This window comes from Symphalangus syndactylus, chromosome 15 (assembly GCF_028878055.3).
Source record: "Symphalangus syndactylus isolate Jambi chromosome 15, NHGRI_mSymSyn1-v2.1_pri, whole genome shotgun sequence".
Lineage (NCBI taxonomy): Eukaryota > Metazoa > Chordata > Mammalia > Primates > Hylobatidae > Symphalangus > Symphalangus syndactylus.
In genome coordinates, this window is record NC_072437.2 from 44,462,355 (window position 1) to 44,488,155 (window position 25,801).

General features: G+C 42.0%; 1 protein-coding gene and 2 pseudogenes across 2 annotated transcripts; 1 reads left to right on the forward strand and 2 right to left on the reverse strand.

Annotated features, from left to right (window-relative positions):
* Nucleotides 1–1,302: 1,302 nt before the first annotated feature.
* Nucleotides 1,303–12,016, reverse strand: CLN5 (CLN5 intracellular trafficking protein). Of its 2 annotated transcripts, none has more exons than XM_055244165.2 (4): nt 11,643–12,016; nt 8,638–8,803; nt 7,751–7,976; nt 1,303–3,373 (listed from the first exon to the last, which is right to left on the reverse strand). In XM_055244165.2, exons 1-4 carry the CDS (start codon nt 11,873–11,875, stop codon nt 2,862–2,864), a joined length of 1,137 nt encoding a protein of 378 aa, XP_055100140.1. In that variant the 5' UTR covers nt 11,876–12,016; the 3' UTR covers nt 1,303–2,861. The 2 variants fall into 2 exon arrangements, with proteins under 2 accessions (XP_055100140.1, XP_055100141.1); XM_055244166.2 differs by lacking the exon at nt 1,303–3,373 and adding an exon at nt 5,332–5,859 and having other exon boundaries at nt 11,643–11,877.
* Nucleotides 12,017–14,845: 2,829 nt separating this feature from the next.
* Nucleotides 14,846–18,716, reverse strand: LOC129463912 (ATP-dependent RNA helicase A-like; annotated as a pseudogene).
* A 3,013-nt stretch (nt 18,717–21,729) lies between these two features.
* LOC129463913 (large ribosomal subunit protein uL30-like) lies at nt 21,730–22,369 on the forward strand (annotated as a pseudogene).
* The last annotated feature ends 3,432 nt before the right edge of the window (nt 22,370–25,801 follow it).

The following is a 25,801-nucleotide window of genomic DNA, read 5'->3' on the forward strand; positions in this document are numbered from 1 at the left end:
CAGGCATGCGCCACCACGACCAGCTAATTTTTGTATTTTCAGTAGAGATGGGGTTTCACCATGTTGGTCAGGCTGGTCTCGAACTCCTGACCTCAAGTGATCCGTCCACCTTGGCCTCCCAAAGTGTTAGGATTACAGGCATGAGCCACTGCACCCAGCCTACATCTATAATAGCAAAATAGAAACTGCATTTAAGTTATACTTGTTATAATTAAAGTAAGTCACATTAAGTCATTGCTCAAAGGGCAGCAAAACTTAATTGGCAGATTTCTGTGTGGCTATGTTTTGGTTTCTCAACTACTATTTTGAAAGCATGTTCTTGAATCATCTTCACCTGAAAGCTCTACATCTTGTAAGTAGAGTTGACAGGTTTAATTCTTAAGAAATACTTCTGTAAATGTTAATGCTGTCTGTGCTGTAGTTACCTGAATCTATGGTGCTTTCTGTCTTCATTTAATTAAGATTCTTAGGAACAATGAAAAATCTTGCTTTTTTTTTGAGATGGAGTCTCACTCTGTCACCCAGGCTGGAATGCAGTGGCGCCATCTCAGCTCACTGCAACCTCCGCCTCCTGGGTTCAGGTGAATCTCCTGCCTTAGCCTCACGTGTAGCTGGGATTACAGGCACGGGCCACCACACCCAGCTTTTTTTTTTTTTTTTTTTTTTTTTTTTTTTTTTTTTTGTAATTTTAGGAGAAACGGGGTTTCACCACATTGGCCAGGCTGGTCTTGAACTCCCGACCTTCAGTGATCCTCCCACCTCAGTTTCCCAAAGTGATGGGATTACAGGCGTAAGCCACTGCACCTACCCAAAAATCTTGAATGCTTCTTTCACATAACTATTAGAATCTTGTTTAAAAGTTCCAGGTACAGATGTCCTCATTTGTTTTTCCTGCATAACCAAGTTCTTTGATTTGCAGTTGACCAAAACTTGGTACAAGAATCTTTGTCTCTTCAACGCAGTTCTGGAAATCCAAAATCCTGTAGTTTTTCCAGAGCAGCTTCCTAAGAGTTAGGTAGAAGTTGGTGTTGCCTCAGTTTAGCCACTAGATGGTGATAATGCACAGATCCAAGTTTTCTTGTAACATTGTGAAGACAAGCAGGTTAAAGAGGCAGTATTAATTTGGAATGTTTAGGCATTATTATCAGGAGTAGACAGGCTAACTGGGAGGCTTGAAAGAAAGTTCTCCCTCTGTATTTGAGGAAGATATCTGGTGAATGGTTTATTTTCAGACTTGTGGGACTACAGTTAAAAAAAAAAAACAGATGAATTCCTAGACAAAATAAGACCAAAGACATAAAATACAAGCTCCAATTTTTTTAATTAGACCCAACAGAAACAAAAACACTCCAACAAATTGCTTTAAAAGTTTATAAAAGCTTCCTGTCAGTATCTGTACTTATTTCCTCACAGACAGTAACATCTGGTTGGCAGGCACTGGTCTGAGGACCACACTTTGGTGCTAAACAGCCTGTACTATAGTGCATCCAATTCAGTCGTCAGCAGAACCTGGGTTCAAGACCTGACTTCATTACTACTAGCTAGATAGCCAGAGAAAGATCACTTAGCCTTTCTAAGGTCCAATTTACTCATTTGGATCAGGTTAATTATATCTATGATTAAGCTTTCTATGAGAGCTCAATAATAATGTACTAACCTCTCAGGAAGTACTTGAATGTTAGTTGAAACTGAATCACATAATTGGTACATTTACATATTAAATGTGAATTGTTTTATCTGATATCTACTCCATCTTCTTACTGACTGGTGTTTTCTCCTTGAATAGAAACGTATTCAGTTGATCATCAAACACTTAAAGGACCTTAAACCTTGTCTGGCTCTAATTAAAGCACAGCTACTTGGTGATCTTAACAGAAACCTGTCCTCTCTCGGAGAAATGCAACCTCTTCCACTGCGCTGAAAGCTTTGTGGGAAGAGGGAGAACTACAGGAAACAGCGAAGAAGTCAGAAGGTGCTTATTTACCCAAACGTGTCTGCAGCCATGTACCTGCATACCCCGGTTGGAAGAACCGCTGAAGCACTATGCTATCAGCTTAAAGTCTAGGTGACTACAAAACCCGGGAAAGTTTGGCACATAAACTACATTAGGCAAGATCAAGGATGACATTTGTTCTTTTATTAATCATTATCACTGCCATTCAGTGTGACCTGCCAAACATACACAACTTATATCTTTACAGCAATCCTAAATCCTAAGATTTAGTGAGGTTAGGTTGCTCAAAGAACACAAGCCAGTTACTAGCTAGTTCCAAAATTTCAGCCAGAAATATGTGTTAACACTGGATTTGCCACATCTAGAAGCACAATCACTCCAGTTTTGGTGTCTAAACGAATGTCTAAAGTTAGGTGAATCGAATGTAATCAGACTATACTAAACTTGGTTCCAAAAGTTATAAAAGTTGTAAAGTCAGTCTAAACTAAAGCACTTAAGTGAAAGTGTTAACTGCCATACCAGAAAGAGCTCCTACCATGAAAATGTCACTGAAGGTATTTTTTATTTTTGAAAGTATTTTTAAAATCTCGGCACACCATATCTATCTGTAGGACCTTGGGTCCAAAGGTCCTACATAACTGATATGAACCATAATTCTCCATATTAACAAAGGCTCGGAAATTGAAACCAAGATCACCTAACTCGCTCACTTTGGCCAATATAGTACGATTTTCAGCTTCTTTACAAGAGAAAAGTCCTGAGATGTTAATATGCAGCAATTCTGCTGATGTGCATTTTAACGCTCTGCACCAAGGAAGAAAGGCTAAGGAATTCACAAAAGTAAAATCACCCCCTGAAAAACAGATGCTGGTGATTGAAGAAAAAAGAGCAGTAGAATTAAGGTGTTTTATAAACCAGAGGGTGTTTTGTTTCTGTTAGGTAAAGGGATTTCTTCATATGTTATTTTAATAAAAGGGAATTTCATGGGTAAAAACCAATATTCAAAATTATAAAACAAATAGAACTGTCTGTGCACAATCACTGCATCAAAAATTTGCAAGAGACTCAACAGAAATTCTTTAGTTGACAAATGTGGTTTGAAGGGGTAATAAAATCTTTTTATGGCTAAACCAAGAGTCTTGTTTCCTGTTGGCCCAAAAACAGATGTTTCATTTCCCAGATAAGTAGGTTCTCCACTGTAAAGAAATATTCTTGTATAGTTGGTTTCTATGTTCTTGAACTCTGCTCCAAATTCAGCCAACTTGTTAAAGGTCCTTAACACAAATTTGGAACAGTCATAGGAATCAAACCATGTCTCTGCCCCCTTTTCTGGGCTGGCTTTTACATTCCATGTCTCGTAATAAATTCCTGTTTCATTGTCCTGTTTCACCCACTTTGCCATTTGGTTGAACATGTTTCCTAGTTTAAAAAAACAAAACAAAGTCACCTAGTGAACAAAGCTAATCATGTTAATTTTTTTTTTTTTTTAAAGACAGGTCTCCCTCTGTTGCCAAGGCTAGAGTGCGGTGGTACCATCACAGCTCACTGCAGCCTTGATCTCCTGGGCTTAAGTGATCCTCCCACCTCAGCCTCCTGAGTAGCTGGGACTACAGGCGCTGGCCACCAAACCCAACTAATTTTTTAATTTTTTTTTTTATTTGCGACCAGCCTGGGCAACATAGGGTCTTGCTGTATTGGCCAGGCTGGTCTCAAACTCCCAGCCTCAAGCGATCCTCCTGCTTCAGCCTTCTAAAGCACTGGGATTATAGGTGACTCCCAGCCTCAAGCGATCCTCCTGCTTCAGCCGTCTAAAGCACTGGGATTATAGATGTCAGTTACCACGCCTGGCCTAATCATATTAATTTTAAGTAAAATGTTCCAACTTGATTAACGACTGTGGATGCATGTTAGTAAACAATGGTTTTGAATTTCCACACCTGCATTTCACAACAGGAATCCAAGCTCAGCCAATTTTATTCCATTCTTCAAGGCATAAGATATTTCTGAATTATAAACATTAGATATAATAGGTGTATAAAAAGAAGTCGTCTTACATACTAATTCTGTAATCATTTAAACTATAGTCAAAGTGAAATTATACAAATGCAGAAGCTCTCTTTCTCTACCCAACTCACCAAATCTTGGATTCAGAGGCAAAAGAGAAAAAGAAAGCACAAAAAGAATTGTGAAAGAGGAAAAGCAGAATGGGCAAAGACTAAGAAAAATGGAGGTGTGGGAAATGTGAGCTTCTCTGTTGCAAAGCATGCTACGCATAAAGTATGAATGGCTGCCTGAGGAGCCGCTGCTCTAGAAGGTTGGCTATTACTGTTATGAGGACAAGCACCATACCCCATCCACCTTGCATGTTTGGTACTTGGAGTTGTTGGGATGCTGTACTTGGAGTTGTTGGGATGCTCCCTGTACTTGGAGTTGTTGGGATGCTGCTGATGACCTCTCCACCTGCCACGTAAGTTCTTCCAACAAATCAACTAAACTGGAAATGTTTTAGGCCAAGTTCATACTCCAGGATGGCTAACCCTCTCTCCTACCATCTTGTACCAGACCAGAAGAATCTCTCCAAATATTCAGAAAACACTACTCTGCATGGTTACAACTCTCATCTTGGGCATTTATAATGCCTAATAGAGCTGGGCCCCAAACACTGCATTCTGTCACTGTATGCAAACCTTTCTTTGGTTACTCCAACTTGAGTCCATAAAATAAATACTTCATGTACTGTCAAATGAATAGAGTAACTGCCTTTATCAATTTTATGGAATTAAAATTGTAGAACAGAATAAAGCCTGTTATATTAGAACTGGGGATACTGTTCTTAGCATTCTTCAACTTTCAAATGCCACCACTATCCTTATGAGACAAGAATGCTTCAATTTTGTCAATCACAGGATTATTCACAAGGCAAATAGATGACTTAAAAGATTTAAGTACTGGCATATTTTGAACTATTTTACAAAAAATAGTGATCAGTTGTTCATATGATCATTGACTTTATGTCAGAAGAAAGGATTTTCAGATAACGATGTAAGTGGAAATGGGGAATGGTGTGAACTGGCCTGGAATGAAAGAAAGAACCACTAATGATGGACTTTCATATTATTGGGATGGTTTAAGGCACATTGATTAGAAAGTAGCAGGAAAGATTAGAAAACAACACGGTGCATTCAGCTAAAAGATCCTTGTTACATTTAAAAGACCTCAGTTTTATTCCTGATTCTGCTACATCCAGCTCTTTGACCTTGAGGCAGGTAAGTCATGTTACCTGGCTGAGCCTCAATTCCTTATTGTAGAGGATGAGTATCTTATCCTCTCCATTGAACCATGAGTTAACACACCTCCAAATCATTTATAAACAGCTATACAAATAGGAAGCATGATTACTTCCTCAAGTCCTGGGGTTCACTGAATAATTATTATCACAACAGTGCTTTCATTTCAGATGTTTCTACTGTTCTGGGGAACAGCAACTTATAATGTAATGCTCTATAAATCATATGGACAAGCTCCTTCTCAAATGCTATGGTGGTATTGTCTCCATTTTACACATAAGGCAATGGGCCGATAAGGTATAAAATGTGACCCAAGTCACATAAGGAGTTACCGATGAAAGGGTTGCTGAACTGTTTTCATTACTAACCAATAATGCAGCATTTGCAACACAATTCCAACTTTCAGCAACTTTCCAATACATCCAAAAGAAGAAAAAAATCTCAAAGATAAAGTATTTAAACTGCTCAAGAGGGTCTCAAATATAAGATCATATACATTTTGGGAGGCAATGTATCAGAGTAGTTAGGAAAATGGGCAATGGGGGCGTAACTGCCAGGGCTGGAGTCCCACTTACTAAGCTGTATAACTTTAACTGCTCTGTGCCTCAGTTTCTCCATCTGTAAAATGGGCAAAATAATAGTAACTACCTCCAGAAGTTGTGATGATGAATGATGTGATATATGTACAGTACTCAGAACAGTGCCAGAACCAGTCTATATTAGTAGCTATTATTTTTCAACATAAAAATATCATCACTAAAATTTTTTTCAGATATAGTTAACATATCCTTTAATCAGGCACTTTATGGATTTCTCTTACTATTTCGTTTAGAAAGTCCAATTTAATTGTACAAAATGTTTTATCATTTTATTCATTTTTATGATAGGAAAAGAGCATTTTTAGGGAAACATTCAAAGATCAGAGATAAGCTACTCATCACCTACAGGTGAAGTTCTGCATGAGTAATAGTTTGGGTCAGAGTTTAGTGGTTCCACCAAAAGCAAATGCAACAAAAACAGAGATAAATAGATGAGACTTAATTAAACTAAAAAGCTTCTGCACAGCAAAAGGAACAATCAGCAGAGTAAACACACAACCCACAGAGTGGGAGAAAATCTTTGCAATCTATACATCTGACAAAGGACTAATATCCAGAATCTACAAGGAACTCAAGTCAGCAAGAAAAAAACAATCCCATCAAAAACTGGGTTAACGGCCGGGAGTGGTGGCTCACACCTTTAATCCCAATACTTTGGGAGGCCGAGGTGGGCAGATGACCTGAGGTCAGGAGTTTGAGACCAGCCTGGCCAACATGGCAAAACCCCATCTCTACTAAAAATACAAAAATTAGCTTGGCATGGTGGCGGGCGCCTGTAATCCCAGCTACTTGGGAGGCTGAGGCTGGAGAATTGCTTGAACCCAGGAGGTGGAGGTTGCAGCAAGCCGAGATCGTGTCACTGCACTCCAGCCTGAGCGACAAGAACAAAACTCCACCTCAAAAAAAAAAGCAGGGTGGGGGTGGCTAAGGACACAAATAGACAATTCTCAAAAGAAGATACACAAATGGCCAAGAAACATGAAAATGCTCAGGGAAATGCAGTGATCAGGGAAATGCAAATCAAAACCACAATGTAATACCACCTCACTCCTGCAAGAATGGCCATAAAAAATAGTAATAGATATTGGCGGGATATGGGGGAAAGGGAACACTTCTACACTGCTGGTGGGAATGTAAATTAGTACAACCACTATGGAAAACAGTGTGGAGATTCCTTAAAGAACTGAAAGTAGAACTACCATTTGATCTAGCAATCCCACTACTGGGTATCTACCCAAAGGAAAAGAACTCATTATACGAAAAAGATACTTGCCCATGCATGTTTATAGCAGCACAATTTTCAATTGCAAAAATATGGAACCAGCCCAAACGCCCATCAGTCAATGAGTGGATAAAGAAAATGTGGTGTATATATACCAAGGAATACTACTCAGCCATAAAAAGGAATGAAATAATGGCATTTGCAGCAACTTGGAATAATGGTCTCCAATTCCATCCAAGTGAAGTAACTCTTCAGGAATGGAAAACCAAACATTGTATATTCTCACTTATAAGTGGGAGCTAAGCTATGAGGATGCAAAGGCATAAGAATGATGAACTTTGAGAAGTCGGGGGAAAGGGTGGGAGATGGGTGAGGGATAAAAGACTACACATTGGGTACAGTGTACACTGCTTGGGTGATGGGTGCGCAAAAATCTCAGAAATCACCACTAAAGAACTTATTCATGTAGCCTAACATAACCAGTTCCCCACAAACCTATTCAAATAAAATAAATAAAAAATACAAATAAGAGATGAAAAAAATTCCCAAAGTTTAATGGTTCCAAAAGTACATTTTACAAATGACCTCTAAGTAAAACATTACTGAAATGTTTCAATGGAAGTATAACAATTTCTTTCATTTGGTTTTTGATGCAATGATCAAATATTGCTGTATTTTCCAAACTTACCTGATATAGTTGCTACTTGAACTAATGTCCCATTTTCCTTCCAGTGAACATCATCAATTCCCTCAAAAAAGCAGGCAGCACCTTGATTACACCAGAAAGGGGCATCCATTTCAGGTCGGAGATGGGGAAATGTACAGTTGCCAAGTTGGAAAAGTTCATACCATTCCATTGTGTAGTTCTTGCCAGTTAATGTACTCCTGAATCCAATGGCATCATGCATAATTTTCTGTGTAAAGACAGTACATGTATAAAAGCAACTGTGACATAACCATGGGTCCAGGTAACCTGATAGGAGAACATGTGGCACATCACAAATGCATATCAAGTAGAACAACTGTTCAGCTGTTCTTCCATGCTGCTATTGTCATATCCACTCTGTGGCCCCAAACTCCAGGCCCTCATCCACCCTGGCTTTGGCCACTACAGCTCATCTCAAATAGGAGGCATGCATGTTATGTGCACAAGCTCGTAATTTCCTTAGAGCTTAGAATAAGTGTGAGGAGCCCCCATGCCAGTCTCTGGAAGGAGCTCTACAGACCTCACATGGTGATGGGTTAACCTGGAAAAGTGACTACAATAGGGTATGGAAATCAAGAGGTGTTTCCTGCCTGCCCTGCCCCTTCTGGGCCTCTTCTCACCTTCCAGGAGCTAGGTACAGGAGCTGGTTTCACATTCATAATATTACAATGGATAATGGTGATTACATTTGTTGTTGTCAAGATTACAAAATCTGATAGTAACTATTTTTGACTACTCATTTTAAATGTACTAAGAGAAACAGCAACATGATCTAAAGTCAGCCATCTAACTAGTGATTACTCCCTAAAAATCAATTTAATAACCAAATCATTGAATTAACCAGTTATAAGACCAAGATGCATCCTTACCAAGTGTCCCAGGAGGTCTCCATATTTAAATTCCCATACTGGGGCTTGTAATCGAAAAACTTCAATGTCATCATCACCCTCCATAACTGGGATAGGTGAGCCAGTTGGACAGAAAGTATACTTAGCTTGACAATAAGGATCAGGTTTTGGACGGAAGTCAAAGCGTCTAATAAAGAAAAAGAAACCATCTACTTAGATTCTAAAAGGAATCTGATTCTTCTCACATCTTTTAGAATCCAGTAACATTTTTAGGGGACCATTCAAAGGTCGGAGCATAGTTAATAAATATAAACACACATTTTGTTATCTTGTGAACAAACTTCCAATACTGTTTTTAATAGCAAATGATAAACTAAAAGCATTCTGATAAATACAGGCTTCCCTGTTCCCTGATCCCACTGTGAAAATTTTGAAGACAGGAATCTTGTCTTAAAATTTTTATAGCTCCAGATCATAGTAGACATTTGCAAATGTTTACAGAATAAATGAACATTTTTCCAATGTGTTCAATTTTACAAACAATCCATACATTAAGATTATTCAGATAATTATGAGTAATAGAATATATATTATATTTACTTACGAATTAACATTCATTCAACCAATATTTATTGAGGCTCTACCAGGTATATAGGGAACTATAGTAAGGAGGGAAACAAAAATTAAAACACTGTTCCCTTTCTCACGGAACTGTGGGTGGGAGCTGGAAAGACATTGAACAAGTAATGAGTGTGGTATGTGCTAGACTAAAGGAATGAGTCCTATGGGCACATAGGAAGGACAAATCATTGTTAACCAGGTATGGGATGAATGGGGTGGGGAGGGCAAAGAAAGAGATGAAGGCTGGGCCTAGGTTTTTAATGTACTTGGCTAGAAGGTTAAGACAGAAAGGCAGAGGAAATGTTAAGTATTATAAGACAAGCCTGGCACATTTGGTCTCCAGTAGGTACTGAAGACTGGATTTCAGGCTTCGACGCAGGAGTGGAGACAGAAGAGATTGGCAGGGGCTGTCATTTTGTCACTAGGAGAATGTGCATGGAATTCCCTGCCTTACAATTGGGGAGCGCTAAGCTTAAAGGATGTTAAGTAGCAGATCTGATAAGACTGAATTTGCTATAAAGTAAAACTTATTTCATGAATTAAAAGAGGGTAGGGAGAGAGGCCAAATAAAACATGAGACATCAGTTAGAAGGTGACCTCAACAATGCAGGCAAGAAAAGACCAGAAAAGGCCACAGCAATAGGACTCGAGGGGCACTGCAGTTGAATTCAGCTCAACAGACACACTGGTCACCTATAATCTGGCACTGGGAAAGAAAGAAGTGGTGGCGACAACAGCTTCCATCTAAGAATCCTAGATCCCCAAGGTTGTAGCCAGATCTAACAAATCTTAACAAATCAACAAAAATTTCTATTTTAACTTAAGAAGTTAAAATCTTTATGCTAACCAAAACCATTAACAACGCTCCCAAAAGTTTCTGCCACTTGGGTACAGTGTTTTATAAGCACTTACTTGGTTTAAACAAATACATAATCACATAGAGATTTCACTGTCCCACAGCAAAATCTATTTTAGTTCAAAGGTAATTTAAGTGTGAACTTAATAAACTTAAATATTATATTCAATTGAGGGGATTAGATGGGGGCATGTACTTAATATCTGAGACTTAAAAAAAAATCCACTAAAAAGCCATAGTCAACACCTTGCCCTAATGTTAAATCAAATAGTTTGGATTTACAATTCTTGTTCTATTGAGTAATTTTGACTACTTAGAAACATTTTATTATTAACATTTTCCAGAAAACTAGCTTCAACTACAAACTTCTCTTTCCACGTAGTATATCACACAAAACAAAAAAGTGTTGTAAACCTTTCAGTGAGCAGAATACACTATCTAGGTTTGACAACAGCTGGCATTTTACTAGATTCAATCTTTCCAGCAAACCTATGAGGTAAGTGCTACCACTATTCCTATTTTTTGACTCAGGGCATGTGGGCACAGAGATTCTGAGTAACTTTCCCAAGATCCCTGGTGATGACGGAGCCAGATTTGACCCGCAGCAGGCAGAACCTAAAACTCGCTCCTCACAAAGAGGAAATCCTGCCTTCCCACTCATACTGCCATGCAAAATAGCTGTTTTTTTTTAGGTTTGTTGTGTGCAGTTTTAGCTGTTGATTACTTATGCTAGTAAGTTAAAATTATGTCCATTATAAATTGAATTAAAATAATGATGCTTTTGGTTTAAAGAAAAATAGCTGTTTCCAAAAACTGCTGGTCTTTCTCCTGCCTGATGTTGACACCATGTTTTCTTTCTCTATGTTTAGCTATCTCTGACCGCCGGAGGCTGTGTCTTCTTTGTCAAAGGCTGGAATCGACCTCCCAGGTGTGCGGGCTCTGTCCCCGACTTAGGATCGGCGTCCTACCTCCAGGCTGAAGACTGGACAAACGCGATGACAATGTTCCCGGTCTAACCAGGACTGCAGGAGACGGGGATTCCCGGGATGCGGGACTTTTGAGGGCAAAACTGGGAAGTCCCAATAAGGACTTCGGATCAGGTTCTGATCAGGTTCAAAACAGAGCGAGTTGGTCGCCCAGTAAATTGTACCAAATGTTCCGCAGTAATAACTAACGACAGTGCATGATATAAATAAATGCGATAGACAGTGTTTTTAAACTACTCAAGAAATCAGCTACTTGTACCCAGAAGTTCCTCCATTAAATAACATTATTCTCCTTTTCTTCTTCCACGATTCAGGACTGTCCTGAGTCTGCTGCAAGTGGCCAGAGGGGAGGAAAGGTCCGAGGGCTGCGCGTAACGAGCGGCTGCGACTCCTCATTCCTCAACTTTGCTCTCAAGTGCTCTCCGAGCGTCACCCGGCGCTGCCCCCGCACCATCTCGTGGCCCGACACAAACCACCGTGCGCAGGAGTCCCCGCCCCAGCACCCCGTACCCCATCGGCAACGCCGACCCCGACCCCGACAGTGCGCGCGCCGCCGCACTCACTTGTAGGGCACCGGCCAGTGGCGCCGGGAGGGGATGCCCGAGGCCCGGGGCCAGCCCGTAACCGCCGCGAGCCAGAGCAGCGCCAGGGCCCAGCACCAGGAAGCGCGTCCCCGAGCCGCGCCCGCGCCCTGCCGCATCTCGGCGCCCTGTGCGGTGTCTACCTCCTGCGCCATCAGGCTGCACCCAGTGCTTCCGGAGCCTCTGGAGGCCTGCGACGCCGGAAGGAGGAGCATGCGCAGAGCCGCCAGCCCGGGACGCGGGGCGCCCTCCCCCTGCGCGTCAGCCCCAGAGCTTGGCAGCAAGCGCAGGTTCCGGCGCGTGACGCCTCCCCGCGCCCGGCCTGCGGCGGCTTCCACACTTTGCAGTCCAGGAAGGCGCTTTGGTCTGGCTCCCAGGAGAATTCGACCCAGACCTGGGGGCCTCATTTTTTATGAACTGACCTGTCCCTGCCCAAGAGCCACCACCAAAACCAAACCAAAACCAAAAATCTGTCACCGGGGCTCCTCCCAACACCGAACTTTTATCCCATCCCACAGGGCCCAGGCTAGGTGTCAACAAATGTTGAGTGAGTGAGAATGTGTATTTGGGGCTGAGGGTGCAGGGCTGGGGGTGCAGTGAGGAAGAAGGGACAGTAGTGAGGAAATGGCTCGTCCTCACTCGACCTGGGCCAGTGATAACAGTGGTTAACACTGACAATATGTGGTCCCTGCCACTCCCCAAGTGCTTAGTGGGGAAATGGCTTGTCCTCACTCGACCTGGGCCAGTGATAACAGTGGTTAACACCGACAATATGTGGTCCCTGCCACTACCCGAGTGCCGCCGAATCCACCCCCTCCCCTACCGCTCCCCCCACGGGCAGATGTTCCTTGCTTGGATCTGTCACTTCACTGGGAAGAAGTTTCTGCATCACCTTCTCTTCTTTGACTCTTCAACTACGTCAAGAAAACAATGGCATCAATTACCCGGCTTTTGAGGAGCCTCTCGTGGCATGCTTTGCTGTTAGGCACAAATACTGACTTAAGTCTATACGTAGTACATTGAAGGCCTTGCCATAGTCACTTTTTTACCAGAGAGCAGTTTTGCAGAGCCTTAGACCGGGATTTTCGAACTCCTTCACTTCACCCGCAACTCGTGTGAAGCATCATAATGTTTGTAAGGCTATGGGAATAAGCAAGGTGGCTTCGGTAGCCAGAGATGACCACCACAATCCATTGGAGGGTATGTGGCTTGTGGGGGTGTCACTGACTTCCTTGGGCCTTCCAGGTCTCTTGATTACACATGGAACTCAGTACCCTGCCCCAAACACACACTCCTTTGCCCACTTGCTTCTCCAGGTTTGGGGGTTTTGCGGAGGTTCAGGCTGGGCTGCATTTTACCATACGTTTGTCTAAGCGTTTTGATCGCTACCTAGCTCTCCTCCGTATACTATGGCCAAATTCAAAATTACCAAGGCTAAACTGGCTTCTTCAAAGACCTGCCCAAGATAAGAGGGGGAAGCATTCTAGCCCTGAGAGCTGAAATGTAATGTCTGATTTGAAGGGCACCTGAAGGATTCCCAGTGGCCCCCACACTTGAGCCTGTCTTAAAAAAAAACATTAATTAGAGCGTTTACAAATCCTGGAACCATACACTAGAGGGCCACAGTAGAACCCCCCATTCAGTTCAGGACTTCCCAGAACTACAAAAACAAATTCAGGTTGACCTTGTTCAGTGGTGGAGGCCTCTGGTCTTGCTTCTGCCATCTGTCTCTTCACTCTGCGTGCAGGGAGCTTTCATGGTGAGAAAGCACTTCCTAGTATTGGTTTCTATTTTTTGTTTTTTTGGAGAAAGAGTCTCCTTCTGTCACCCAGGCTGGAGCACAGTGATGTGATCTTGGCTCACTGCAACCTCTGCCTCCCGGGTTCAAGCAATTCTCCTGCCTCAGCCTCCCTAGTGGCTGGGTACAAGTGTGTGCTACTTGTAATTTTTTTTTTTTTTTTTTTTTAGTAGAGACGAGGTTTCACCATGTTGGCCAGGCTGGTCTGGAACTCCTGACCTCAAGTGATCCACCCGCCTCGGCCTCCCAAAGTGCTGGGATTACAGGCGGTAGTCACCGTGACTGGCCCTAGTATTGGTCTTAATGCAGCCTCCTGGTAGCTCCCATTCTTCTGGTCTGGTTTTGCCTTGGATGGGAACACTGATTAAACCTCATTCTTTTTGTCTATGATCCTACGCCCCAAGCTAAAGGTGCTCATAGATTATCGTTGGTGGATACTGGTTGCTTCCCCCTTGTCCATGGCTTTTAAATCTTGAGGGCCCACAGACAGAACTGAATTTCAATCTAATTGGTTTCCCTTGGGTCCTTGCCCATTCAGCCTAAGACTGCTTCGACTACATGGCATCTCCCCAGATTGATAGGATTCTGGGGAAGTGCGGAGTTGAGATGAAATTTAAATGAGCAATATTTTGGTAGGCTCAAAGCAAAACAAGGCTGTATGTCAATGATGGCAGTGACTGCTCCAGATGGCCTGCTGCTGCCATCAACACACAGTCTCTAGGTCTAGACTGCAAAGTGGACGAAGGGCCTATTGCTTTGGAGACTATGAAGTTAAAATAGCGATGGAGTTTTGTGTCTGGAAACCCCTTATCAGAAGCTTGACATCTGGGTTATAAATTGAGGCCAGTTCTCTGCGTGGAATGACTGAGGTCCTTCAAGCAAAGGTGGGGTATTTTATTGTTACTGATGTAATTTCAAACACGAAGTTGTCTCTAATCTATGATTTTAGAGAACAGAGTTTCTCACTGAATAAGAAAGCAGGAAGCTAGGCAAGGTGGCATGCACCTGAAGTTCTAGCTACTCGGGAGGCTTGAACCCAGGACTTTGAGGCTCTAGTGAGCTATAATCGTGCCTGTGAATAGCTACTGCATTTCAGCCTGGGTAACATAATGAGATACTGTCTCTAAAAAAAAATTTTTTTCTCGTGTAATACTTTATTTTCCATTGTATTAAATGAAAGCCAGGAAAATATCAAGTTATTTTTAAAGGCAAATCTTTACTCCTGAAATAAAAATACAAACTGTGGTATTTCTAAGATAGATCGTTACATTTTTACATAATATAAACAAAATCACCAATGCATCTATATGCTTGGTTTCCTTAAGCTACAGTGAATCACAGAATGGGTTAAAATGCATTTACTTTTTTTTTTTTTTACTGTCTACACACAGGAACTGACATAACCAAGCCTTAATAGCCGCCACTTTCTCTTCCTTGTCCAAAGTAGCCGGTTCCATAGGCCCCCCCCACCACCTCCTCACTGGAATCCCCCAGATCATCTGTAGCCTCTACTAGGCCCTCTGTAGTCTCCTCCAGAGTTGCCTCTATAGCCATCTCGGGAAACTTCTCTATAGCCTCCATCAACACCGGAGCCATATCCTGCCTGATAGGAGCTGGAGCTGCCACCATAGCCTCCTCTACCATAGCCTCCACTGCTAGAGCCACTGCCATAGCCTTCACCACCATAACTAGAACCTCTCCTCCTATATCCACTTCCATTGTCATATCGGGCCATCTTGGGAGGACCTGGACCATCTCCATACCATGTACTGCCAATCATAAGGTTGATATCAGCAGCTGAGGGTCTAGAGTTTTGACGGATCATGTTCAGTATACTTTCATTTACAGGGTCCAACTGGCTGATGATAGCAGGTTGTTTGGTTACTTCAACAACCAGAGCCTCCATGGCTGCCTGGAGAGCAGTGATGCAGGCAGCAGCTTCATGAGATATTTGCAGTTTAATCCAGTCATCTATAAGCACAATCTGCCCATCAGATTGGACTTTCTTGGAGGCAAAGAGAAGCAACTGCAGTGGGGTGACTAAAGTCATGCCTTTAGCAGAGATGGCTCGAGTTCGAATCTTTTCACCAAATACAAAGAAGGGAGATAGGTACTTCATGTCTTGGCTACTAAAAGGACAATTAACAGATGATTTGTGGATAAGTGCATTACACCCTTCAGTGGTGAGAATCTTTCTCTTTTCCTTATGATAGCATACATTGGGGTACACACCAAAGGCCAGGAGGGAGATAACATCCAAATTATTATCTGGTCCAGTGTTAGTAAACACTTGTGTCATCAAACAATCTTCTGGAAACCCAGAATTAATCAGAATCTCTTTGAGCTGAACTTTGGCTTCCCAAGTCATTCTTAGCGTAGCCATATTAAGTCTTTTGTGCTCACACAAACGTATCTCTGCTTCTTCTCCACCCATTCTAGTATCATCCCAGGCTTGGAATACTGATAAAAGGGCTACATGATGAGAAAATCCATTTCCAGCAAAATTTCGATGGTTGTAGCCCAGCCGCTTTCCTTCATTGATAAAAGGCTCTGGAAAGCAGGTAGCAGCAGCAATGGTAAAGATAGCATCTCCCACGTAGAAAATACACCGCATTATCATCATTTTGCCAAAACGAGGCTCAATGGGGAGGTTAGCCAGGATTCGTCCCAATGGAGTCAACTCATCGTTGGCATCTAGCGCATCAAGCTCTCTAAGAGTGTGTTCTGCTTCAATCACAGCATCCAAAGGGAGAGGTTCAATTGCTTTGGCCAGAAATTGGCCAATTCCAACTAGACACAGAAGTTTTATGCTAAGAGCAACTTCATGCAATGGTGTCTGGAACATCTCTGGTGTCATGTGGGTTTCAAGTCTCTCAAAACGAGCTCGGCTGCAGAGGTGAAAGCAGAATCCAGGCTGTACTCGGCCAGCTCGCCCTTTCCGCTGCTCAGGGTTTGTTTTTGATCCCCATACTGTAGCATAGTTGGTCATATTGTTGTGAGTAGTGAAGAGTTTCACTTTCTGCTTGCAGGAGTCAATGACATAAACAACATCATTTACGGTAATGCTTGTTTCAGCAATATTTGTGGACAAAATAACCTTGGTTACTCCAACTGGTACTGGATCAAACACTTTGTGCTGTTCCTGTTGAGGAATCTGAGAATGCAGAGGTAGAATCTGATACTGATGGCTTCCAAAATGTGGATTCATTTCCAAATGCTTCTGCATAGTATAAATCAAATTCCAGCCAGGCAAAAATACCAACACAGCTCTGGGAACATTAAGGGTTTCAATGTACTTGAGAGCTTCGACGAGTTCAGAAGAAGTTTCCTTTTCTTTCAATTGAGATATGCTCATCCTCGTTTCTGGACCCTATTCATCACCACAGATCAAGTTGCAATTTGCATCATCATCCTCACCACCATCATCATCCTTATCCTTCTTCTTGTCTTTCGGTAGAGGAACAAAGTGGGTCGCCTGAATGCAGTCTTCCAGAAAATATTCTTGAACTAGGTAAGTCCTCCCATAAACTTAAGTGATGAGGCAATTGAAGAAATATTCACACAACATGCTGGTATCAATAGTGGTGGACATAAGAACGATGAGAACTTCAGGGTAAGCTGAAACAACTTCACGCAGTACTACCAAAAGGAAGTCAGTATTAATGTCTCTTCCCTGTATTTCATCTACAATTACATGACTGATTCCTCGAATGCCTGCTTCTAATTTTCTTAGGAGCACACCTACAGTACAAAACATTATACTGGCATGAGGACGAGGAAGTATAGACTCAAATTGAACACTGTAGCCACAGCTTTTTACAGGCTCTTCTCCTCTCTCAAATGCAACTCGCTCTGCCACAGAAACTACACTGATTCTTTTGGGCTGAGTTACTACAATGTTACACTCTGCTGTCGGTCATTCTGGATAAAGTCATCTAGAATGAACTGGGGAACCTGTGTGGTTTTACCACATCCAGCAGCCCCTCTAATAATGACAACTGAATTTTGACTGATTGCTTCCAGAATCTCACTTTCAAATTTCTTCACAGGCAGTAACTCTGTCTCCTGCAAGATTGCTTGCAAATCATGATCCTGTTGCAACTGGTACACCAATTCATTCTTGAGGTCCAAGCTTATTTGCTCTGGAGTAGCAAAAGCCAGAGGTCCCTCATAAATGTTGCTACTAGTCCAAGGATTCCATCTGGATTGTGGAGGTGACCGAGGAACTATACCCACTTGGTTTTGTCACCGAGATGGTTCAAAGTGAGCCAATTTGCCAATGCTGAGTGCAACTGGCATAGAAGGATGTTCAGGCGGGGGCATAATCTCAAGATTTAGCTCTCAAATGATGTTTTGTGGCTGATGCTCTAAATCTTGAGAGAGGTTTACTTTGTAAGGTTCCACTCTCTCTCCTTCCTTCTTCGTAAGTCCGGAGTAATCTTCAACCACTCCAAGATGGCAGAGTTGTCTGACAAGTGACAGAGCACAGGACTGTGCTGCCAATCTCTTATTTGATCCATGTTCTCGTGCAAAAATCCTTCTGCCCAGCTGCTTGATATAAATGGTTATTTCTGCAGTAAAGCTCCTGTTGTGATCAGGACCCACTTGGGTGTACTTATATTCTCCTTGGATTTTTTCTTTCTGAAAATATTGGTTTAGATGAGCTTTAGCATTTTCCAAGGTCCAGTTTCCATGAAGCCCAGCATTTAAATCCACTTCTTCTGACTTTAGAGTCGCTTGCACTTCTTGTTCTTCCTTTCTTGAGTAGTAATCCTTCAAGTTGGCTCTTCGGTCCCAGGAACACCATAGCCAGAGGCCCCTACCTCAGAATGATTTTCAGCTTTGAGAGCCAGATGTGGCGGAAGAGGGCCTCCCATAGTTGTTGGTAAACCTCCTTCAGCATTTGCTGTAGTGTCAGGAGTATCAGTAAGTGGAGGTAGAGATGCAACCCCAAAAAGATGGAACTTCTTCACTCTTTATTTCATTTATTCGAACCAAATAATTAACAAAGTCTCTGGCAGCATTGCTCTGTGCATCTTTTTTATTGGTGGAATTTCCTATGCCAGTGTAATTATACCCTTCCACCTGAACCTCACACATGAATTTCTGCCTACTTTTGTTCCCCAATGCTCTAATTTCATAGGATGGAGTCATCTTTCTTTTGCCTCACCAGGCATACAGAAAATTTTTAACATCACCCATGATTGAAGTGTCTTCTTCAGATCAGCCTACGCTTCCTGGTTCTCAGCTCTTAGGACCGTGTGGCTCTGGCCTTCCACGAAGACAACAGAGACATGCACAACAACTTGCATAAAGGAATTGGCAAAAAAAAAAAAAATTTAAGTAGAAAAGAAAGGAGGTTGTTATGACACTTCATGATTTACTGTGGTTTGAGAGAAATACTGTTTTCTGGTAATTTTGAGGCTGGTTTTATCAGTCCAGGCTAATGAATACAAGGGCAGATTAAAGTCCAAGCTAATTTTTAGTTTCTCACTTACAATCTCATTTTTTATTTTAGCCATTAAAAATATTATTCTGGGAAGGGGCTTCACCAGTTTGACTAAGAGCCCCGGCCCTAGACACACTAATTTCCTACTCCTTTTTTTCTTTTTGAGACAGGGTCTCACTTTGCCACTCAGGCTGGAGTGCAGTAGTGCAATCACAGTCACTGCAGCCACAGCCTCCTAGCTCAAGTGATCCTCCCATCTCAGCCCCTATAGTAACTGGACTACAAGAATGTACCACCATGCCCAGATAATTTTAAATTTTTTTTGTAGTGATAAGGAGTCTCACTATGTTCCCAGGCTGGTCTCGAATTCCTGGGCTCAAGTGATCCTCCTGCTTTGGCCTCCCAAAGTGCTGGAATTAAAGGCATGAGCCACTGAGACTGGCCCTGACACAAATTTTCATTTAAGAAGTTAAGAAAATCTTGAAGGTAACCAAAAATTAATGAACTCCCAAAGTGTTTCTGAAACTTGAGTATACTTACCTGTTGTTTACATGATAAACTGGGCTAAACAAATACATCAGCTATATGTACGTCCTATTTTCAGAGTTTCGACAATTTCACTTGCCTAAAGCCTAATTTATTTTAGTTCAAAGATAATTTTATTTTCGTTTTTATTTTGAGACAGTGTCTCGCTCTGTTGTCCAGGTTAGAGTGCAGTGGCATGATCATGGCTCACTGTAGCCTTGACCTCTCACGCTCAAGCGATCCTCCCACCTCACTTCCTGAGTAGCTGGGACTACAGTCCTGTGCTACCTTGCCTCGCTAAATAAAATGTTTTGGTAGAGTCAGAGTCTCACTTTGTTGCCCATGCTGGTCTCAAGCTCCTGGGCTCAAGTAATCCTCTTGCCTCAGCCTCCCAAAGTGTTGGAATTATAGTCGTGAGCCACTGTGCCCGACGCAAAGATAATTTTAAAAGCATAATTTAAGTGTGAATTTAATAAAATTAAAATTTATAATATTCACTGAAGGCAGAGATTAGAGTGAGATATCTACTTAATAGGTGATACTTAAAAACAAACTGTGGAGCCGTAATGAACAGCTCACCCTAATCCTAAATCAAGTGATTTGGATTTATAATCTTTTGCTTATTACATTACATTTTTTAGACAATTCTTTAATCTTGTACTTGTTTATTGAATATATTTTTTAGTTCTGTTATGATCGGTTTATCAATAGCCTCAAGAAAATTGGCTTCAGAACAAAAACTCTTTTCTTTGTGTTGTTAAATAAAATGTATGAGAGGCCATGGTTTTGGACTGAGCCCCTGCATTAGGTTGTAACAGATTGAACAATAATGGGGTTGCTTGTGCCAAGTAATCAAACTGTAATCAAACTGAAACATAAATGGGAAAATTCCCAAAATAGACTGGCTTTTCGTAAAAACAAGAGATTCCCAGCAAGCAATCAGAAAGGGCCCAGTCAGCCTAAGTCAGCATGATAAGGAAGTCCTCTCTGCTTCAACCCTTTATAAGTAAAGTAACCTGAAGTAAACTGATGTTAACCAATTCACTTTTTGTATTCCTGTTTCCCTATTTCTGTTCAAGCTACCTTAGGAAAACCAACTGGTCTGCCAGGCTCATTGAAGCTCCCTCTATTTTGATTAGCAACTGCCTGTTTTATGAGTCACTAATAAAAGCCAATTAGACATTTTAATAAATTTTGTTGATTTTTTTTCTTTTTTTGAGACAGAGTCTTGCTCTGTAGGCCAGGCTGGACTGCAGTGATGCAATTTCGGCTCACTGCAACCTCTGCCTCCCTGCCTCAGCTTCCCGAGTAGCTGGGATTACAGGCATGTGCCACCAGGCCCACATAATTTTTATAGTTTTAGTAGAGACGAGATTTCGCCACATTAGCCAGGCAGGTCTGAAACGCCTGGCCTCAGGTGATCTGCCTGCCTCTACCTCCCAAAGTGCTGGGATTACAGGCGTGAGCCACCGGGCCCAGTCAAATTTTTTTTTTTTTTTAATCAACGTATATCAAGGAAACTAAAGGGGTGCAAATCATTCAGTGAACAGAAATACACTAGTATCAAGGTTTTGACACAGATGACATTTACTATTTTTAATCTTTCCAACAACCCTATGAAAAAGGTGCTACTTCCTACTTTCAGCCTGAGGAAATGTTGGTACAGGTATTTTGAGTAACTTCTTGGGCTCACGTAAGGCAGTGAGGGTGGAGTCAGGTTTGATTTTGAGCACTCAGACCTACACTAAGTTATTCTGCTTTTCAAATTCACTCCTTGTCCTCCTTTTCCTCCTCATCTGCAGTGATGACGGATGCATGTGTGTTTTCCACAAGCAGTTGCTTTTTGCCCTGTCCCGTGTCGACACCACATTTACGTCCTCTTTCTAAATCTGGGCATCATTGACAGTAAATATCCTGCTGGGTCAAGGGCTAGAATCACCCTCAGGGATTTACAGTACTCCATCTGTCACTTATGAGCAGCAATCTACCTCCAGGTTAAGAAAGGTAGGTTTCTTCTTGAAAGTAAATGCAGGGTGTATTCAGCACCCAGGACACAAAGGCTTAGTGAATTTTTATCAGAGGAATATGGGACTAATAATTTAAAGATCCAGCAGGGAAAGTAATGTTTGCTGGATATTGCAGATTTCATCTTTTAATAATAAAGGAATAGTTCCTCTTTTCCCGCTGGAACCATGGAGAGTGTCAAAGAAGAAAAAGGTTCCTGCTGTACCAGAAACCCTTAAGAAAAAGCGAAGAAAATTCACAGAGCAGAGCTGAAGATCAAATACCTGAGAAAGAAGTTTGCCCAAAAGATGCTTCGAAAGGCAGGGAGGAAGCTTATCTATGAAAAAGGGAAGCACTATCACAAGGAATATAGGCAGATATACGGAACTGAAATTTGAATGGCAAGGATGGCAAGAAAAGCTGGCAACTTCTATGTACCTGCAGAACCCAAACTGGCATTTGTCATCAGGATCAGAGGTATCAGTGGTGTGAGCCCAAAGGTCCGAAAGGTGTTGCAGCTTCTTCGCCTTCGTCAAATCTTCAGTGGAACCTTTGTGAAGCTTAACAAGGTTTCAATTAACATGCTGAGGATTGTAGAACATATATTGCAGGGGGTACACGAATCTGAAGTCAGTAAATAAACTAATCTACAAGCAGGGTTATGGCAAAATCAATAAGAAGCAAATTGCTTTGACAGATAACGCTTTGATTGCTCGAACTCTTGGTAGATATGGCATCATCTGCATGGAAGATCTGATTCATGAGATCTATACTGTTGGAAAATGCTTCAAAGAAGCAAATAACTTCCTGTGGTCCTTCAAATTATCTTCTCCATGAGGTGGAAAGAAGAAAAAGACCACCCATTTTGTAGAAGGTGGAGATGCTGGCAACAGGGAGGACCAGATCAACAGACTTACTAGAAGAATGAACTAAGGTGTCTACCACGATTATTCTTCTAAGCTAGTCAGTTAATAAACAGTACCTGCTCTCAAAAAAACAAATAAATTTTCTTCAAATAGCTGGTCAATGAATGATATTGTACAGAAGAAACTCAGGGAGCATCCTACCTGAAATTTTATTAACAGTAACTTTTATTTAAAAATTATCAAATAAAATGCAAATTATATGCATTTTTCCTATTTATTTCATGTGATCATATAAGAAAACTAGGCAACACATATGGCGTTTTGGACTTTCTAAGAACTTGCTAAGTTTGTGAGACAAAATGTCATGAGAAGCAGCGGCATCCTAGCCAAGGCTGCCTGCTTCCACTGCCCTTAATTACAGCCCACGCTGTATCCGGATCTCAAACTCTCCATGTTAAGGGTCCTAAGAATTTTTTTTGGTCCTCCAGCTCCGATGAAGATGCAATGGGGTCTCTTCTTTAGTCTTCCCTGTCAAAAACATCACTTCAACTTCCAGCTTTGGAACTGAGCAGTTAAAAAATTATTGCACACAATTAAATATTTTAAAACAATTAAAAATATTGCATCTCAATATCGACGTTCTCTTTTGAAATAAGTTGAATGGAAGTTACTTTTTAGTAGTCCAGCAAAGGATAGAATCCATTTTTTCCCCTTGCTCTTTCGTTTAAAGATAATTTTCAAATAAAGTTATCTATTAATAAAAATCTAGCTTATGGTTCCCTGGCGCCCTCTCTCTTCCCTCCCAACAGAAAGGACAGAATCTCTGCAGCCTCCGCGGGGGCCGGGATGCGCAGGTTCAGCGGACAGATCTCTCTCCCACCTGGGACCCTATCGTCAACGCGCGAGCGCTCCAGTGGGGCTATGCGCCAGAGCGGGATCCGCCGCAAGGAGGCGCGCGGGTGCAGCCGGAGGTGGGAGCGGGCGGCTCTGCACGCAGCTTCGGAGGTGCTGGGGTATGTGGGGCTGCGGGGCTAGGTCTGGGCTGCACGGGCCTGGGGGCTCCACGGGGGCGCTTTCTCTTCCCTCTGCAGCCTGAGGAGTGGCGGGGGCAACCCCTTGCTAAGCTGTTTTCCCTCTCTCGGGCTTCTATTTTTATTTTATTTTATTTATTTTATTTTATGTTACTTTAAGTTCCAAGATACATGTGCAGAACGTGCAGGTTTGTTACATATGTATGCTTGTGCCCTGGTGGTTTGCTGCACCTATCAACCCATCATCTAGGTTTTAAGCCCCATATGCATTAGGTATTTGTCCTAATACTCTCTCTCCCCAGGGGCTTCTAATTTTTTTTTGTTGTTGAGACGGAGTCTCGCTCTTGTCGCCCAGGCTGGAGTGCATTGGCACGATCTGGGCTCACTGCAACAGCCGCCTCCGGGGTTCAAACGATTCTTCTGCCTCAGCCTCCCGAGTAGCTGGGATTACAGGCGCCTGCCACCACGCCCTGCTAATTTTTTTTTTTTTTTTTTTTTTTTTTTTTTAACAGGAGTTCACCATTTTGGCCAGGCTTGTCTTGAACTCCTGACCTCAAGTGATCCACCCGCCTCGGCCTCCCAAAGGGTTGGGCCGCGACTTACAGTCGTGAGTCACCGCGCCCGGCCTGGGGCTTCTCATTTTTAAACCGTATCCAACACGCCTCCCTCGGCACACTCCGCTGGATCTCCAGAGACCCCGCCGGCCTTCAGACAAAAAACGGGCAGCAGGGATGTTCGCAGTCACAAGGACCAGACCAGCCCGCCGCTCACCTGCTGCCCCTTTGCCAATAGTGTTTTGTTTTTTGTTTTTTGGAGGGGGAGGGGGTAAAACACCTATAACATGAACTTTACCATTTTAACCATTTTTAAGTAGTGTGCGATTGACTGGCATTAAGTGCATTCACAATGCTGTGTGGCACCATCTCCACTGTCCGTCCCCAGAACATATTCATCATCCGAAACTGCAACTACAACCATGAAACACTAACTCCTCATTCTCCTTTCTCCCAGCTCCAGGTAGCCTCTATTACATTCTACTTTCTATCTCTAAGACTTTGTCTACTCTAGGTACTTACTACAAGTGGAATCATATAATATTTGTCTTTTTGTTACTGCCTTATTTCACTTGGCCTGTGTCCTTAGGGTTCATCCGTGTGGTAGGACGTGTCAAAATTTCCTTCCTTCTTAAGGCGGAATAATACTCCCTTGTATGTAGAACACCATATTTTGTGTACCATTCATCTGTTGATGGACATTTGGGTTGTTGGCTGCAGTGAATAATGCTGCTATGAACATGAGTGTACAAATACCTGTTTGAGTCCCTGCTTTTAATTCTTTTGTGTATATATACCTAGAAGTGGAATCATGGTAGTTCTGTTTAACTTCGTGAGGAACTGCCACAGCTGCTGCACCTTTCTTTTTAATAAGTTAAAATATACAATTCATTAATTTCTTTGTCTACAGGATTTGAAGTTTGAAGCTGGAGGACATCTCTGTTCAATCTCCTGGCTGAATTTCCCTGGGAGGAAAAATGACTTCTTTAAGGTCATCACTAGGTAGTGACAAAGTCAGTCCTAGAAGCCAATTCTCTTTTCTCTAAAACGTAGGAAAGGAGATCTCTAGCACCTCTTTCACTTGAGGGGTATTAAGATTAATGTGGGTGTTATTCATTCATCCTTTCAACAAGTAGTTACTGATTTCCTAATGGGTGAAGGGCGATGTCCTACACGCTGGGGTTTGTGAGTATTTAATGAACTCAGGTCTCTGTGCTTGAGGGGAAGTCCGGGAGAGGTACATGGACTTATTGAGTCTAGATTACAACCCAGTAAATGCCTCAGTGCTTTCTTATCAATTCCAAAGGAGGTGCACCTGTTGAAAACGTGTTTCACTCCTTGAGGATGTTCATCTGATTATTCCGTGAAACAACTGAAGGCCAACTTGTTTGGAGAATTCTTTAAAATCAAATCCATGTTTTTAGCATTTTTTTTTTTTTTAAACAAACAGGGTCTTGCTCTGTCACCCAAACTGGAGTGCAGTGGCACGATCAAAGCTCATTGTAACTTCAAACTCTTCGGCTCGGGCAATTCTCTCACCTCCGCCTCCTGAGTAACTAGGACTGCAGCACACACCTCCGTTCCTGGCTAATTTTTTAGTTTTAATTTTTGTAGAGACAGGGATCTCACTATGTTGCCCAGGCTCGTCTCAAATTCCTGGCCTCAAGCAATTCTCCCACCTTGGACTTCCAAACTGCTGCTATTACAGGTATGAGCCACCATGCCCAGCCTGTATCTGCATCTTTCTTGCCCTTTAGAATATTCAGTCTTTATACATATATATATATATATATATATATGAGATTCTAAGCTCATATATGTATGTATATATGGTATATCAGATAGGAGCTATTATTCAATTTTATAAAACAATATATGAAGAGAGAATGTTTAGAATCTTAGCATATACTTTAG

Excerpts from the sequence above, each read along its gene's own strand:
- CLN5 (XM_055244165.2), bottom strand. The coding sequence starts at position 11,875 with ATGCTCCTCCTTCCGGCGTCGCAGGCCTCCAGAGGCTCCGGAAGCACT. Across the intron at positions 8,804-11,642 it reads CACTGGCCGGTGCCCTACAA|ACGCTTTGACTTCCGTCCAA; the intron begins GTGAGTGCGGCG and ends TTTCTTTATTAG. Across the intron at positions 7,977-8,637 it reads GAGACCTCCTGGGACACTTG|AAAATTATGCATGATGCCAT; the intron begins GTAAGGATGCAT and ends GTCTTTACACAG.